The 17,822-nt window shown below is 62.2% G+C and overlaps 1 protein-coding gene across 17 annotated transcripts in view; it reads left to right on the top strand.

The window, feature by feature from the left end:
* The window catches only part of ABLIM2 (actin binding LIM protein family member 2), a 140,277-nt gene that overhangs the window by 81,161 nt on the left and 41,294 nt on the right, over window positions 1-17,822 (top strand). For 9 of the 17 annotated variants that reach the window (XR_006202050.1, XR_006202049.1, XM_042937010.1 and 6 more), the window contains exons 10-12: window positions 6,809-6,955; window positions 11,303-11,423; window positions 13,900-13,998. Coding sequence is in view for 15 of the 17 variants with exons in the window: in XM_042937010.1 (XP_042792944.1) it covers window positions 6,809-6,955; window positions 11,303-11,423; window positions 13,900-13,998 (367 nt within the window). In the remaining 2 variants the exon portion in view is untranslated. Of the gene's footprint in view, window positions 1-6,808; window positions 6,956-9,414; window positions 9,448-11,302; window positions 11,424-13,899; window positions 13,999-17,822 lie in introns of all 17 variants that reach the window. The other 8 variants (XM_042937015.1, XM_042937013.1, XM_042937014.1 and 5 more) reach the window with 2 other exon arrangements.

Raw genomic sequence — 17,822 nt, 5'->3', positions numbered from 1 at the left:
CAGGGGTGCCCTTGGGGGCCGGGGCGTCCTCAGGTGCTGGGGTGCAGAGCCGGGGCTCTCGCCGCGGCCGTGGGGTGCAGACTGGTGCAGACTTCGGGAGGTTAACGCCGAGCTTTCGGTGAGGACCATCACGTGACCCCGCAGCTCCTGGGTGACGTGGTGGTGGTGCCCAAAGAGATGTGCTCACAACTGTTGTCCATGATGGTGTCGGCTCAACACCGCCCGAAAAAGTGACACTCGGCACACGGGGGACCGGGCTGGTGTCACCAATAGGCGTGCAGATCTGCACCTGCTACCTGGGAAGCGTTTCTAACGTGCTCCTACGCGAGGCTTGTGAAGGATAATCTATGTTATGCGGTCCCGTTTTCATTAAAGAGTATACGTGTGTATGCGTGTGTGTGTGCGTATGGGTATATATGTGTACAGATGTATGTGTGTTTACATACGTGTGTGTGTGCATATGGGTATGTGTGTGTATGGGTGTGCATATGGGTGTGCATATGGGTATATCTCTGTACAGATGTGTATATACATGTATAAATGTGTGTGTTTACATATGTGCATGTGTGCATATGGCTACATATGTGTATGGGTGTATGTATGTGTGTGCATATGGGTATATGTGTGTACAGATGTGTGTGGGCGTGCACCTATGAGGATATACATGTGTAAATGTATGTGTTTACATATGTGTATATGGATATACATGTGTATGGGTGTGCATATGTGTGTGCATATGGGTATATGTGTGTACAGATGTATGTGTGTTTACATACGTGTGTGTGTGCATATGGGTATATGTGTGTATGGGTGTGCATATGTGTGTGCATATGGGTATATCTCTGTACAGATGTGTATATACATGTATAAGTGTATGCGTTTACATATGTGCATGTGTGCATATGGCTATATATGTGTATGGGTGTATGTGTGTATGTGTGTGCATATGGGTATATGTGTGTACAAATGTATGTGCGTTTACATACGTGTGTGTGTGCATATGGGTATATGTGTGTACAGATGTGTGTGGGCGTGCACATATGGGGATATACATGTGTAAATGTATGTGTTTACATATGTGTATGTGTGTGTATGGATATATACGTGTATGTGTGTGCATATGGGTAGATGTGCGTGCAGGTGTGTGTGGTATGTGCATGTATGTGTGTATGCACGCACATGGGTATACATGTGTGTAAATGTATATGTTTACATATGTGTATGTGTGCATGTGGTATATGTATATATAGGTATATTGTGTGTGCACAGATTTATATGTACATGTGCATATGGGTATATGTATGTGAAAATATGGATTTGGCAGGACCTAACCCAGTGCATAGTGCATCGCTGTCATTAAAAATAGTAATCGTGATAGTATCTTTTTAAATGTTTATTTTTGAGAGAGGGAGAGAGAGACAGAGCAGAGAGAGAGGGAGACACAGAACCCGAAGCAGGCTCCAGGCTCCGAGCCATCAGCACAGAGCCCGACGCGGGGCTCGAGCCCATGAGCCGTGAGATCGTGACCTGAGCCCGAGTCGGACGCTCAACTGAGTGAGCCACCCAGACGCCCCAAACACGAACCACTCTTTTAAACACACTGGCGTTTGTGAAAGACCAGGTATTGTTGTGACCGTGCAGTGAGCAGAGACACTGGTCACTGTTGTCACAACTACTTGCAAGGCTCCGCGACAGTCCACAGTGGCGCTTACTGGGTTTGCCTTCGACTGAAGCAGACGGGCCTCAGGCCGGAGCACCCCGGCTGTCCCTCCCCCGTTAGCGTGGTGCCCGCTCCCAGTTGGCGCACGTCCTCGACCTCCCTCACCGAGGAGGCGTGAGTCCTGCGAGACGAGCCCTTCCTATCTCGGGGCTCTGCCTTGCTTTTGCTTTCGTGTCTTTCCTGGCATCTGCTGTTGCCCTACTGTGCGCCTGACCCCGTACTTGCTGCCGGACCTCGGGAGGGTGGCCCTGGTCCCCGTGGCGGCTCGGTGTGCTTGGAAGGACGCCAGCAGTCCGGCAGCTCACCGGTGCAAGAGGAAAGATGAATACCATCGTCCCCCGCCAGTGCCCGCGTGGCCACTGTTAATATTTTGGAGCACGCCCCGTGGGTCTCTGGGTCCCTTTTCTCTCTGTGTATTTTCTTTTAAGCACAGTGAGGTCACACTGAATATTTGTTGCAGCCTCTGTTCACCGTGGCAGTAAATCAGTAACTAGGCATACGTAACATCAGCATTATTGCGTTATGACCTATTATTATGGACAGCTATCGTAAGTATGATGTCCTGTGTGGCCGTGTATTGTTATTGTTTATTATGCCGGGTGGAGTGTGGGAGAGAGAAAGGCGCAGGGAAACCACATGAACCTGTACACACGCCCCAGTGGCCCTCCGCCAGTCAGAGAGCCTGTTGTCACGGCGACCGCCGAAGGCTTTGGCGGGAGAGGAAATGGGTCTGTGAGCCCCGCTGGGCGGGACAGATGCCCAAGAGCCAGGCGGAGCCACTTTCCGGGGTGGGAGCGGGCACGAATGGCGCCATCAGGCCGCCTCTGCGGTCCCTGCTGTCAGGGGCCGACCCAGGGCAGGGCCGGCCTCACTGACCCGGGCACCGCGGGGCTGGGACGGCCGCGGGCAGATGCTCTGATCGGGGTGGGGTCCCGAGGCAGGGACTGGGGGGAGGCACCTGCAGGCCTTGCCCCGCCCCTCACTCCACTGTCAGCTTGAATTTGATGTCCGCGGAATCCAACAGGTGGTGTCCCCATTTTACATGCGGAGACGGAGGCCCAGAGCGTCCTCCTGACTTTGGCAAATGCCCCGTGGATTTTAATTCAGTTCTCAAGCACGTCCCAAGGACCTTGCCGTGCCGGGCACGGAGTCAGGGAGAAGGACTCCATCATGAATCAGAGACTCGTTGGGCCCCCAGGAGCCGCAGGCCCAGACAAGGGGAGACAGACACACCTACCAACGTCTGCACCTTGACTTAAAGGAGACAAACACAAACGTGAAACCAGATGGCGGAGGGGAGCAGGGACGGTCTCCCAGACAGGGAGGCCTGGACTGGGTCTGGAAGAACAGCCAGGCAAAAGGGAGTGCGATGGGCGTGGCCTAGAGAGAGAGAGAGAGAGAGAGCGCACGGGAGTGCAAGCTCACAGCAGGTGCCAGGCCCCCGGGCTCTGGATGGCTGGGCAGCCATAAGGAGCTCCTTGTGGCAGGTAGCATGGCTCTGAGGGGCGGGTCACTAGGACAGGCAGAGGCACAGGGTCCCCTGAGGGACAGCTCAGAAGTTCTGATCAGGGTCCATCCCGACTACGGACAACAGACTTAGAAATTTAAAAAAAATTTTTTTTTTAACGTTTATTTATTATTGGGAGACAGAGGGACATAGAGCGTGAGCAGGGGAGGGGCAGAGAGGGGAGGAGACACAGAATCGAAAGCGGGCTCCAGGCTCTGAGCTGCCAGGACAGAGCCCGACGTGGGGCTCGAACTCAAACTGCGAGATCATGACCTGAGCCGAAATCGGTCACCCAACTAACAGAACCACCCAGGGGCCCCCAGACTTAGGATTTGAACTCAGGTCCTCAGAACTCTGCCCAGGCTCCAAAGGGAAGAGTCAGAGATCTGAGACCTCACACATTCACTCTCTCAACCTGTGTCACAAACGGCAGCATTCACCCCGAGAGCACCCACCAGACTCATGAGAGCCCTGGGGTCAGGTGGTCAGGGAAGGCTTCCTAGAGGAGGTGGGCTGGGGCTACTGAACCGGGGGCTGAGCCTGGCATGCGGGGGCACAGGGAGGAGACCCCTCAGGGCCAGCAGGCTGGGAATGTCAGCAGCGCACTTGGGGAACCACAGCGAGGGCTTGCGTCACCCACCCAGAGGGGCTGGAGGGCAGGGTGTCGTCGCTGGGGCTCCAGAGACGCGGCCCTGGCAGGGAAGGGGGCGATGGTGGGGAGCACGGCTCTGGCGTCAGACAGCCTGGGCCTCTTCCCGCCCACGCCTCCCTGGCTGTGTGACTCTGGGCGAGCTACCTAACCTCTCTGGGCTCTGGACTCTCGTCGATGAAGTGGAGCGACCGTGGGTGCCCCCAGCACGGGCTCGCTCTGAGATTCTGGTGAGCCAAGAATAGAAAGCTTAGTCTCGTGCCATCCCGGGCAAGAGCTCATGGTATCGGCAGCTGCTGTTGGCGACGTTTGTTCGGAGCAAGTGCGGCAGGAAGGCCCCCAGGAGGCTCTTGCTGGGTCCAGATGTGAGCGGTGAGGGCCTGGACCAGAGCCGCCTGGGCTGGAAAGGGACAGCTAGTCGCACAGCGGACAGGAGCGTGGGACCCGTGCCGGCTCTGGTACGGATGCTACGGGACACCGGGGCCGAGTAGAGGCTTCTCTCCGGGTCTGGGGAGAGCCGAGCCGGTGGGGGCAGCCTGACCGCCACCTTTGCCCACGGCCGGCGACGCCAGGCTGAGACGGATCCCGAGAGGGGAACGCGGTGGGGAGGAGGTGACCCCGTGCGTCGGCTCCGGGACGGGTGGGCACGTGGGCACCTGCAAGGGGAACGTGGGGACCGACACAGATAATCGTCCCCGCCGTGACCGCTGGGGGTCAGGTTGCGTGTGTGCTCCTGCCCAGCTCTAGGACCTGTTTGAGCCCGTCGTGTGCCTCCAGGCAGCCCCCGGAGCCAGGGAGGGGCGGCAGCCGGGGGCAATAGCCTGGGAGCAGTGGGGGGCGGTGCAGGGGGGAGGCTGGGCCGAGTCACAGGGGAGCAAGGGGCCAGGGGGCCCTCGCCAGCGCAAGCGAGCGTCACCAGTGAGCGCCTGCCGTGGGGCGGGGCGCGGTCCTTGCCCCACCTGAGCCCGGGGCCCAGCCGGCCTGTCAGACGCCAGGCACTTTGCTGCCGTATCTCAAGAGCTCAAAATTGCTGCGTGTGCGTGCGTGTGCGTGCGTGTGCGTGTGTGTATGGGTGTGTGTGCGTGTGCACGCGTGTGTGCGTGTGTGTAAGGGTGTGTGTCGATGTGTACTGGTTTGGGAGGGTGCCGTTATGTGTGCAAGTACGTGCTATTGCACAGGAGTGGGTGTGTGGGTGTGAGTGTGTGTGCGTGTGCGTGCGTGCGCGTGCCTGCGTGTGCGTGTAAGGGTGTGTGTTGATGTGTACTGGTTTGGGAGGGTGCCGTTATGTGTGCAAGTATGTGATGTTGCACAGGAGTGGGTGTGTGGGTGTGAGTGTGTGTGTGTGCGTGTGCGTGCGTGGGTGTGTGTGTGAGTATGTGTTGATGTGTACTGGTTTGGGAGGGTGCCACTATGTGCACAAGTATGTGCTGTTGCACGGGAGTGGGTGTGTATGTGCGTGCGTGTGTGCGTGCATGTGTGTGCGTGTAAGGGTGTGTGTCAGCAAGTATGTGCTGTTGCACGGGAGTGGGTGTGTATGTGCGTGCATGTGTGCGTGCATGTGTGTGCGTGTAAGGGTGTGTGTCGATGTATACTGGTTTGGGAAGGTGCTGTCATGTGTGCAAGTATGTGCTGTTGCACGGGAGTGGGGGTGTGTGCGTGTGTGCGTGCACGTGCGTGCGTGTAAGGGTGTGTGTCAATGTGTACTGGTTTGGGAGGGTGCCGTCATGTGTGCAAGTATGTGCTATTGCACGGGAGTGGGGGGGTGTGCGTGCGTGTACGTGTGTGCGTGCGTGTGCGTGCATGTGCGTGTGCGTGTAAGGGTGTGTGTCAATGTGTACTGGTTTGGGAGGGTGTTGTCATTTGTGCAAGTATGTGCTGTTGCACGGGAGTGGGGGTGTGTGCGTGCGTGCGCGTGCGCGCGCGTGTAAGGGTGTGTGTCAATGTGTACTGTTTTGGGAGGGTGTTGTCATTTGTGCAAGTATGTGCTGTTGCACGGGAGTGGGGGTGTGTGCGTGCGTGCGCGTGCGCGCGCGTGTAAGGGTGTGTGTCAATGTGTACTGTTTTGGGAGGGTGTTGTCATTTGTGCAAGTATGTGCTGTTGCACGGGAGTGGGGGTGTGTGCGTGCGTGCGCGTGCGCGCGCGTGTAAGGGTGTCTGTCGATGTGTACTGTTGGGAGGGTGCCGTCATGTGTGCAAGTATATACTGTTGCACGGGAGTGGGTGTGTGGGTGTGAGTGCGTGTGTGTATGAGTGAGCGTGTGGGCCCGGGTGGCGCGACCGTGCATTGGCGTGGGTGTGGGAGTGAGGGTGACCGGTGCGTCTGCGAGTGTGGTGTGGGAGAGGGTGTGGGTTGTGCAGACGTGTGTGCCAGTGTGTGGCCGGGGGCACGAGCCAGTTGGTGGCTGTGTAGGTGGCTGACTTCCACAGTTTTAGACGGGACGTCCTCTGGGCACGCGTGCGGGTGCAGAAGCGTCTACCCTGGTGTTTGCACACTTGCTTACGTCGCACACCGTGTGCGTATAGACGCGTGCGTGCGTACGTGTGTTTGGGCGGTGGGCCGAGCCTCACGGTCTGCCGGGCTCCGCACCAGGCAGGTCACGGGCTCCGCGTCTCTGATCCCCGAGCTGTCCCTGTGGAAGCTTCCGGCTCGGCGGAGGGGGTCTGCCTGAGGGACGCTTCCTCGGGACCACGTGGTCTTCGGAGGTGGGGCCGAGGGCCTCAGGCCCACGTGACAATGAGACACACACACACACACACACACACACACACACACACACACACACGTGTGTGCCTTTGCCCCTTCACCCCGTGTCACCGCGACGTGGCTCTGGGCCACGCGGCTGCCGGAGCACCTGCTGCGGGCCGGGCCCCGGGGCCGCTGCCCTGTGGCGTGTGGGGCCGACGGCGCCCTCTGCTGGCTCTCTCCTCTCAGGCGAAGCTGGGCGATGAGATTCTCGACTACAGGGACCTGGCCGCCCTTCCCAAAAGCAAGGCCATCTACAACATCGACCGCCCCGACATGATCTCCTACTCGCCGTACATCAGCCACTCGGTGGCCGACAGACAGAGCTGCAGCGAGGTAGGGCACCTGCAGGGAGGGGGTGGGGGGGGAGGGGTGCCCACGGCAGGGGCCCCGTCCGCTTCCGCCCCCTCTGACGGCCTGTGCGCCTCCCCTTGAGGGAGGCCGCAGCGGGTGCTGCCCCTAGCCTCGCGGGCCACGCGCAGCAGGCTGCAGGGCTGAGTCGAGAGGAGCCCCCCGAAACGGGAGGGAACGCGGGAGACGTGCCCGAGTGTAGCAAAGCGCCGGGAACCGAGCGACAGTCTCCTTTTCTTCGGTTCGGGACGATTCCCCTACTGCGTGAATCGTGTCCTTCTCCTCTCTCCAGAACATTCCTGGCCTGGCCACCGTCCTCAGCGGCTGGCCTGCCCCTAAGTCTCGGGACTTCCTTGTGTTGGTTCGACCCCCCGTTTGGGGCGCAAATGACCAATTCCCTAGTGTCCGTGGGCAGTGTCCCTCCGTGGTGAATCTGCTCCACTTTACGTGCAGCCCCCTGCTGATTTTCCCTTGTCTTCGGTGGCGTTGAGGCTTGCGTGTGGCTGTGGGCGCCCGGGATAGACGAGAAGAGCATTTGGCCGGCTGTCGGCCTGAGCGTGTGTGCTGTTCGTGACGGGCCCTCCCCTGGGGGCAGGAGAACCCGGGACCTTTGCACATCTCCCCCGGGCCTTCCTGTTTGCTTCTCTGGGAGCGAGGCTGAGGCTCGGGGACACCATGCTCGGGGGCGGGTGCAGCCACGGAGGCAGGTGGGAGGGTGAGACGGACCCTGCTTCCCTTGCTCCGCGGCCAGCGGGCACCCCTCCTGACTGGCTTCTGCCGCAGGGGACCCCTGGGACCTGAGGACCAGGAGATGAGCCCCGTCAAGAGTCAGGGCAGGGAGCGGTCACGGACCTGGGCTCTGCACGGGGCTTTGGCATCCAGCACCCGGTCCAAGCTCCAATGGACAGCGCCGGAAGAGGGTCAGAGAGGTCAACGCCCTTGGCCGTGGTCCCCCAAGTGGCGAGCCCCAGCCGAGACAGGATCCTTTCTGCCCCAGAGACCACATTCTGGCTGTTTCCTTAACCGCCCCTCACGCCGCCTCGAAGACAGGGGAGCCAGGTCCAGAGGGCCGGGTTCGAGTTCCCCGTCCACCCGCTGGCAGCCGTGCGACACCCCGCCCTCGCTGGCTGGAGCCTGAGGTTTCCTGCGCAGACGGGGGCTGGGAAGGGCCACGCGCGCCTGTGGGTGCGGGGTGTGGTCGCTGCCCGTCCTGCTTCCACGGGTCACATGAGTGTCGGCAGACACGCACACGGTCCGCGCTGTGGCCTCTGACCCTGCACCCCTCCAGTGGGGCGCACTGTATGCGGGTGCTACCCGCGGGGGGGTGGGGGTGGGGGTGGGAAGGGAGGTCCCGGGTCACATGTGTTCACACTGAGGCTCTCCTGCCAGATGCAGGGCAGCCCGGGGCACAGAAATCCTCTGTTCAGGGACCGGTCACGCCGTAGTGTCACGGTCCCTACTCCCCCCAGGCCTGCTCACTCTGCACGGACACCGGGCTTTCCTGTGTACCCGTGGCCCGTGGCCCCGCACCTTGGGAGTGACTGTCCCAGGATACAGATGAGGACGCAAGGCTCAGGGGCCGTGCTGGCCCAGGGCCGTGCGTCTGACAGAGGCAGAGCCCTGTCACCAGGGGTCACCAGCTCTGGTCACCGTGGCACCCCTGCCGGCGTCTGCCATTGTCCTGAGGTGTCAGAGCCCCCTCACTCCCTCAGCTCAGGGCCCCTGAGGGCTCCCCCCTCTCCAAGCCCTGCCACACCCTGGCTGGGAGCCTACTTGGTGCCAGTCTCCCCGGGGACCCTTCTGTGGGCACATGACGGGGTGGGGACTGGGAAGCCACAGGAGGCTCAGGGCACCGCGCTGAGCAGACTTGGGCCTCAGGGCTGGAATTCTCTGGAATGGCAGCCGTCCAGCAGTTGAGCACCAGTGCGGGAACCCAGCAGGGAAAGGAGAGCAGGCTGGAAGCTCAGAGATCTGCTTCACCTCTCTGAGCCTCAGTCTCCCCTTCCGTGAAACGGGGAGATTGGGAGACACTTGCCCCTTTCCATTCTGAGGAGAAGGAAACCCCAAACCCCGAGGCCCCGAATCACCCTCCTCTTCTCTGGGCCCCTTTTGTCTCCTTTCCGGAGAAGACCGAGGCAGATGGACTCAGGATGTTGCCACCCTGGGCCCTGACCGTCTCCCTCTAGGAAAATACGTCTTCACGGGAGAGCAGTGGGCGTAGGGCGCACTCAAAGAAGCGTCCTGGGGAACCTCTTTCCTGGGGTGCCATTGGCCCTACTTCTCCAAAAAGGTCTTGGCTCCTGGGTCGTGTCGGGTGGTAGGTTCCTTGCCCGTTTGGAGGAGGGTCTGGTCGTGAGGATGTGTCTGTGCCCTGGGCTGTTTCTTCTTCCCCACGTGACCTCCTGGTGCCAAGGCACTAACAGGCCACTCTGTTGTGTCCACAGTCCCCACAGGTACTCTCGCCAACGCCGACAGAGGTAACCGCCTGCCCCCCGGCCCGCCACCCTCCCACCCCATTTGCTCATGGTGCTTCCCGCCCCCCCTCCCCGGGTTATAAAGATAACCGCCACGGCACCCCCAGCAGGGCCTCTGTGGCTCCTGACCGTGGGGTCTGGGGCCACGGTCCTTGGTGGCCTTAAGTGCTGTCCTCGGCGTTGGTTATTTTTATAATCACGTCTCATCACGTCTCATCTGCATGCCCCCTGTGCACCTGTCGGCCCTGTAGTCACAGACACGTGGGACGTGGCTCTCTCGAGGTCTGGGTCATGGCTTTCTTTTAATTTTTTTTTAACGTTTATTTATCTTAGAGAGAGAAAGAGAGAGAGACAGAGCATGAGCAGGGGAGGGGGGGAGAGAGGGAGTCACAGAATCCGAAGCAGGCTCCAGGCTCGGAGCCGTCAGCACAGAGCCCGACGCGGGGCTCAAACCCACGGACCGTGAGATCCTGACCCGAGCCGAAGCCAGATGCTCAGCCGCCTGAGCCACCCAGGCACCCCACGGCTTTCTTTGGAGAAAAACCCCGGGAGCCTGGGTTGGCCCAGGGCCCACGTCACTCCTCTGAGTGGGACGAGGAGGCAGCCAGACCCTCGCAGATGAATATTCCAAAGGCGTTCCTCTGTCAGATTTATAGTGAGCGGCTCTGGGTCCCTGTTTCCAGCCTCAGCCAGTGACGTGGACAGCTGTCAGTCAGACTTCCATCTGCACTGGCGTCGGACCCTCGGGTCCGGGAACGCGGTGACACCGGGACGGTGGTTAGCTCGTGTAGAGCTTCTACAACCACACGTGGCCGGCGAGCCCCACGGACAGGCTAGGCGCGGAGACAGGGCGCCCGTGGGCTGGAAGCCGGCCCGAGGGGCTGAGCAGAGGACGGCCAGAGATGCCGCTGCCCCTGGGGCGAGGGGGCCCCTCACCGTGGGTGGGGACGAGCCACACGGGCTCAGGGCCCGGCCGGCAGGTGCGGTCGCAGCACGAGGGCCGGCCTGAGCACAGCCTGGAGGCGGGTGTACGGGCAGGCTTCGGGGACGGCGGCTCAGTGGGTTCGGTCGGAGGGCAAGCCTCAGGAGGCAGAAGGTAAAGCCCAGAAAGGGCGAGAGCCGGGAGCGCCAGACCCACACTCTCGTCGCCCGTGCTTGTCCCCGTGCCGGCCTTCAGGGCCCAGCCAGCGGCGTCGGCACCACGGCATCCTGGGCCGTCTCACGACTGCGGCCTTCGTGCCCTGCAGCCTGGCCGTCCCCCGTCCCTGCTGCCGGGTCATCTCACGCCGCCTGCCGCCCGCTCCAAACGGTTGCCCGTCCTGCTTGAACGGAGTCTTGTGGGCCAGTGTTTGCGGGTCCGATTCAACCGAGCCTTCGGGCCTGGGAGGGGTGCTGTGGTGCCTCCCGGGCCCGGGAGCCCCCGTTGTGGGGCAGGCGGGGGCGGGGGTGAAGAATGCAGAAGCTCAAGGTTCTCAGAGACCTGGTGGTTGCCAGGACCCCGGGTGCCGGGGAGGGGGTGGGGCAGGAGCACAGGTGCAGCCAGGTCCCTCTACCACCTTTTGGGGAGCCCGGACACAAGGAGGGGCTGGTGGGGACCCTGCCCTCTGGGACCCGGGGGCACAGGGACCGGGCTCAGGCCGAGGCGGGGTGGTGTGAGGTCCCCCCCACCTGGTGAGGTGAGGTCGGGCCCCCACCTGGCCCTCCCGATGTGCCCTGGCAGGTGCAGAGGCTTTCTCCCTGGGGCCACGTTGAGTCAGCCCCGAGGGTCTGGGGGGCGAATGCCAGGAGGAGGGTGGGCGGCGGGCGGGGCGGGCAGTGCCCTCAGCTCCTGCGTTCACCAGGCCGCCTTCCCTCCCAGGGGGATCAGGACGACCGTTCGTACAAGCAGTGCCGGACCTCCAGCCCCAGCTCCACCGGCTCCGTCAGCCTCGGGCGCTACACCCCGACCTCGCGGTCGCCCCAGCACTACAGCCGTCCAGGTACTTGGCGCCCGCGGCTTCCCTGACCCCGGATGAAGATCTGCTTCCTATTGCCCTCCCTCTCTTTCGAATCGTGCCTTACTTTACACACCTGGTAAAGCGACGGGCCGGGCGTGGGGTTCCCGGTGGGTGACGGGAGAAGCTGTCCGTTTAACTCGCCCATGGTGGTGGGGACGGCAGAGGCGGCTGGTGAACCCGCGGGTCAGAGGGGCCGTCCGGGAACACGCAGGCAGCACCGAGCGCTCAGAACCGAGCTGGTGTTTCGGTCACGGGCGGCAAGAAGGTTACGGAGCGTGAGTGTTGGAGACCAGAAGCCCGTCAGTCCCGGGCTCACCTGGGGTCTGAGGGGCTTCGAGCCGTGAGGACGGCGTCAGCGGCCAAAAAGAGAGCCAGCTTTCTTCACGCGCAGCTGGGTTGGTGGCCCCAAAGACAGCCCCGTGGAAATTGGCGAGAGGCCAGGGGCGGGCCCGTCCCCGCAGGGGGACGCCCGGTGCGGGGTGCTCCCCCCCCCCCCCAGCGCGCCTCCTTCCCTGCCTGGCGCCCGGCTGCGTATTGCTGTCCCTTAGCTTTGAAAGCCCGCCGCCACCCTCGGTGTGTCAAAGCCGCAGGACGCTCCACGCACACTCTGCCTTCGTGAGGGGTTTTTCCAAGCCGCTTCCTCCGTGGCGGCTGCTGCATGGCGCCATTTCCACGTCCATGGACTCCGGCTCTTAGTTTCACAGCCTTTGTGGAAAAATCAACTCATTCGTCTGCAGTCCTTTCCATTGACTCCCTGCTGTGTCCTTGGAACGTCCCGCTCACTGGGTGTCTGGAAAGTGGATGAGTCAGTGTGTGTGTGTTGGGGGGGGGTGTGGATGAGTGTGTGGGTAGATGGAGGGGGGAGTGACTGTGTGAATGAGTGTGCATCTGGGTGTGTGTGGGTGAGTGAATGAGTGTGTGTCTGGGTGTGTGTGTGTATCTGGATGAGTGGGTATGTAGGTGAGTGTGTGAGTGTGAATGTGTGTAAATGGGTGTGTGTCTAGGTAAGTGTGAAGGTGAGTGCGTGTGGGGTGTGTCTCAAGCGTGTGAGTGGGTGAGCGTGGGTGTGTCTAGGTAAGTGTGTGAGTGAATGTGTGGGTGACTGTGAATGTGTCAATGAGTGTGTCTAGGTAAGTGTGTGGGTGAGTAAGTGGGTGAGTGTGGGTGTATGGGTGTGTCCAGGTAAATGCATGAGTGTGGGGGGGGGTGTCTGGATGAATGTGTGAGTGGGTGTGGGTGCGTCTAGGTAAATGTGTGAGTGAGTGTGTGGGTGAGTGTGAATGTGTGTGAATGAGTGTGTGTCTAGGTAAGTGTGTGGGGGAGTGTGTCTGGATGAGTGTGTGAGTGGGTGTGGGTGCGTCTAGGTAAATGTGTGAGTGGGTGTGTGAGTGTGGGTGAGTGTGGATGTGTGTGAATGAGTGTGTGTCTAGGTAAGTGTGGGTGTGGGTGGGTGTGTCTGGATGAACATGTAAGTGGGTGAGTGTGGGTGTGTCTAGGTAAATGTGTGAGTGTGTGGGTGTGTGTGTGGGTGAGTGTGAATGTGTGTCAATGAGTGTGTGTGTCTAGGTAAGTGTGTGGGTGAGTGAGTGGGTGAGTGTGGGTGCGTCTAGGTAAATGTGTGAGTGGGTGTGTATGTGGGTGAGTGTGAATGTGTGTCAATGAGTGTGTCTAGGTAAGTGTGTGGGTGAGTGAGTGGGTGAGTGTGGGTGTGTGGGTGTGTCCAGGTAAATGCGTGAGTGTGGGGGGGGAGTGTGTCTGGATGAGTGGGTATGTGGGTATGTCAGTGAGTGGGTGAGTGTGAACGTGTGTGAATGAGTGTGTGTCTAGGTAAGTGAGTGGGTGAGTGTGGGTGTGTCTAGGTAAACGTGTGAGTGAGTGAGTGTGTGGGTGGGTGAGTGAGTGAGTGTGTGGGTGAGCGGGCGAGCAGGCGGGTGCGGGGTGAAGGGCAGTCAGCGTCCTCGCGCGCCCTCTCCGAGGGCCCCTCTCCTGACCCCCGGCCACCGCCCTTTGGGTCACCTGGGCGTATGGCCGTGCCTGGCCGGGTGGCCACCTCCGAGAGCTGAGACGTGCGCCTCAGCGGGGCGAGGCCGGGCGACCGTCCCGTGTGCCCTCGCCCCGGCCCGGCCAGCCGCTCTCCGCCTGTCCTTGACCCCACGGAGCCCCCCCCCCGCCCCGGGGTGGAGTGACAGGCAGGCCTCCGGGGGCCGGTGGCGGCCGTCCGGCCACGCCGGGGGCTGCCGCCCTGTCCCCTAGAGAGCGCCCCCCCCCCCCCCCGGCGGGACCGGAGCCGACCGAGCTAAAGCGTCCTCGGCGACTCCCCGTCAGGTGCCTCGAAATGGTGCGCTTTCTTCGGGAGAGGAAGCAAAATGTTCCTAGCAGAGCGGGGCCTAGGAATATTTTGTGGCTTTGCGGCCGGCGAGCACGGGGTGGGCTCTGACTTGCTCTCTGTTGCCCGCAGCTGGTACTGTGAGTGTTGGTACCAGTAGCTGCCTGTCCCTGTCCCAACACCCAAGCCCTACATCCGTGTTCAGACATCATTACATCCCCTACTTCCGAGGTAAGGTGCGCAGTGCCGCGGGCTGTGGGCGCTCGCAGGGCCTCCCGCCACGCGTCTGTGTCTCGCTGTCCCGTGTCCGCCGCATGGCTTCCCCGAGCCCTGTGTGTCCGCCCGTGCCCCTTGCTGTGTGTCTCGTGAGTCCAGCTCCGTCTCTGTCGGTGTGTAAATGTTCCTGGGAGGAGGCCGTGGGCAGCTCGTGGCGAGAGGAGTGAGCGGTGAGGGCGGAGCTCGAGCCGGAGGGACAGGAGGCAAGGCCGGCGCCCGGCCCCGGGGCCCATTGTGAGAGCCCTCGCCCGTTGCCCGTGTTCCTTCCCACGTCAGCTGCGAGGGGCAGAGGGACCGCTCCCGGCCGTTACCTAGAGCAAAGCCCAGGAGGCCGTGACGCGTCCGTGGCCTCGGGCTCAGGGTGGCCGGGGCAGGATGCGCCCGGACAGGCTCCGAGGTCCCGCCTCCTCCCGGGGTGCAGACCGCCCGCCGTTCGCATCCCTGCACGGGCATCGTCGGACGCAAATCACACCAGGGAGATGGCCAAGCTCTTCTCCTGCACGTTGGGAACTGAATTGCGTCCGACTCGTGTGTTAGAGCCCCACCCAGCAGCGTGACCGCCTCTGGAGATGGGTCCTCGGGAGGCCGTCGGGGTTACCCCAAGTCACTAAGGCGAGGCCCTGATCGGTGGCCTTACGAGAAGAGGAAGAGGCACCAGGACGTCTCTCTCGCTCCCTCTGCACGTGGTCGGGGGAAAGACCGTGAGGCCACGTGAGGCCAGGGTGGCCGCCTGCGAGCGGGGAGGAGGGCCCTCGCCGCACACCAGACCCCGCCACAATTTGGCCTGGGACTTGCAGCCTCCAGAACCGCGAGAAACACGTGTCTGTTGCTGAAGCCGCCCGGTGCGGCACTTTGTCGAGAGGCCCTAGTGGCCGGAGACACCCTAGGAAGACCCTCGAGGCGTTAGAGGAAGCAGGTAGCATGTTCTTGCTGACGCCCCCGAGATGCATGAAGTCCCCAGCCCGTACCGCGCCGGGTGGAAGACGTCCGGCCCGAAGGGACCGGGAGGCGAGCCAAGCTCAGCTGGATCGTTCCACCGTGTGCCGGTCTCAGACGGGGCTCGTCGGAACTTGTGCGTCCCCCGCGTACGTCACCGGTCGTGTCGGTGCGAGCCCTGTCGGTCGGCAGCAGAGCCGGAAATGGTGCGCCCCGGGCGTGGGAAAGTAGCCAGCACGGCCTTGCCACACGCATCCGCGTGGCACGTGAGTGTCGAATGACCAAGAGGCACACGGAACACTCACAGCAAACCAGAGTGAATTTGACTGTTAGGTCACCAGGGAGACGTGTCTGCTCCCTTTGCTCACACGTCCAAAGGCCCTGGGCACACGGCTCCCCTCCCCGCCCCCCACAACCACCGCCACCTGCCGCTCCGTTTTGGGTGGGGCTGTTCCCCCGGGGGGCTCTGGTCGAGGCGTGGCCCGCAGACCACAGGCTGGGAGCAGACCCTGTGAGCCTCCTCTGCTCCTTTCTGACCCTCCACCCTCGAGTTCTTTCCGTGCCAGGGTGAGGAGAGCCACGTGGACCCTCGGCCAAGGGCAGACACCCCGGGCGGCGCCTCAGACCTGCAGCATGCCTGCTCCGGGCGGGTCGGGGGGAGCAGCACCCCGTCCTCAGCCCCGTTGAGAGGGGGCCAGGGAGAGGCAGCCCCATTGTCCTCGGACAAGAGCAGCGAGGCCCTTCCCTCCATCCCGTGTGGGGGAAGACTGTGCAGACAGACCCCGCCCCCCGCCCCCCAAAATGTGGTCCAGAAACTATTTCCTGGCTGGGCCAAGGGCATCCCCCACGGGCAGGGGCTCAGTCCCCGTGCGGTGCGGTGGCCGGGTGGGTGGACACAGGCACCCGCCCAGTGTGGGGCCTTTGAGGCCCGTGTCTGCCCTGGCTCCCTCCTGGCTGCTTTGGCCACCAATTCCCTTTGTCAGAGGTCAGACACAGCCTCCCCACCCTGCTCTCGGGGTCAGACGTGGGGGAGCCCTGACCGCACGGCTCTGCCCCACGCCCGACTTCCAGGGCCACGTGTGACCTGGGATTTGCCCAGCCTCTTTCCAGGACTCACCCCAGAGGAGACCGAGGCTCAGAGACACCCGGGCCCTGACATCCCAAAGCTCCTTGGGACAGACCCGAGTCAGGCTCCCGTTCACAAGCCGTGTCCACCACGGGTCCCGGGTCCACCTCAGAGGCCACACCGAGGGAGCCCGTGCCCTTCCCCTTGATGCTCGTTCAGCCCCGCGCTCTAGTGCGTCCCAGCCTATGGGCGTTCCAGTGGCCAGCTGTGCCCACGGCCTGCCCTCCTCCAGCTGCTCACGGCCCTGGCTCTACCCACAGTCCCCGGAAAAGCTGTTCCCGGCCTCTCCTCATCCCTCCTTAGCATCCCTGACTCCACTAGGTGGAAACTTCCCTAAGAACGCTGCTGTGGCCGGAGGGCTCCCCGAGGGGAGGCATGCCCTCCCCACGGCCAGCACCTGCCCCGACCCGCCAGATGCTGACAAGGGCCCCTTGCTTCCCTCCTCTTTCCCTGCTGGACGCCCCTCCCAATCACACCTACCCACCCCTGTCTCCGTGCCTAGGGCCGCCCCTCCACCAAGACCTTGCCCACAGCAGCAGTGCTGATGGTAGTCAAGTACACTTTAGTATGAATTCCGGGCGGTGTGAGGCCTAAGGCTGACCTGTCACCTGTTAAGGAGCGGGCAGGTGTGGGAGGCGGTTGCTGCTGGAATCTCTTCACCGGGCAGCTGCCACTTACCGCCCAGCGAGCCTCCTCCCCACGAGGCATGGGAGGGAGAGGAGGGAAGGGGCTTCTGGTGCGGAGCCTCAGGTCAGGGTCCTCTTCCCACCGCTCGCTGCGCCCCAGAGGTACCTCTCCATCCGGCCCCAATCCCTGGGCCATGCACCTTACCGGGTGGTCGTGGTCGAGGCTCAGGGGGCCTGTGGCGGAGCATTGCACACGGGAGGACCCGCCCACGTCTCGGCGTTCGTCCTTAACGCTCCCCTGCGCACGGATGGGGGCTGGCCTTGCTTCTGGCCGCCTGGAGAGGAGCCAACTGGGGGCAAAGATGGGACAACTGAAGAGTGGACTGAATGAAGAGTATTGACCCTAGAGTATTGACCCAAGAGTAACCCAAGGTGTGAGATGAGGGTCCGTGAGTCCACACTGACACGAATACATAAAGGAGGGAGAAGGGACAGATCTCTCCCCTGCAGAAGAACCTCCAGTGATCTACGTGGAGATATCACCCCCGAGGAGGGGGGCCCCCTCCCCAGTCCTCAGGTGGGCGCTGAGCGCCGTGACCTCCCGCTAAGAGTGCAACGCGGGACGGCAGGGAGGGGGCCGTGCGGTGGGGAAGCCCGGCAAACCCGGCCGGGGGGTCAAGGTCAGCATCCCCGTGCCGGCGGGTGCCCTTGACGGGACGCGAGGAGAGGGCACTCCACCACCCCGGTCTTCCTCCCGGGGACCCGCGATCCCCGTGTAAGCACGGGAGACGATCAGATGAGTCCCGGCCGAGGGACCTTGCACACAACCCCTGGCCGGGACTCCTCGCAGAAATCGTCACAACATGGCAAGTCTGAGGAACCAACCGTCCCAGCCCCGAGGAGCCGGGAGACGGGCGGACAAAGCGTCACGTGATGTCCTGGGCGGGCTCCTGGGCAGGGAGGGGACATTGGGGGAAGTAAGGAAATCCAAACAAAGTGTGGCGTTCAGAGAGTACCAAAGGGGCAGTGCACGGCTGTGACGTGGGCCCTGAACCGGTGGGGACTGGCCAAGAGCACACAGGAGCCTCTGC

Source organism: Panthera leo, chromosome B1 (assembly GCF_018350215.1).
Source record: "Panthera leo isolate Ple1 chromosome B1, P.leo_Ple1_pat1.1, whole genome shotgun sequence".
NCBI classification, from domain to species: domain Eukaryota; kingdom Metazoa; phylum Chordata; class Mammalia; order Carnivora; family Felidae; genus Panthera; species Panthera leo.
This window is presented reverse-complemented; position numbering and strand designations above follow the sequence as displayed.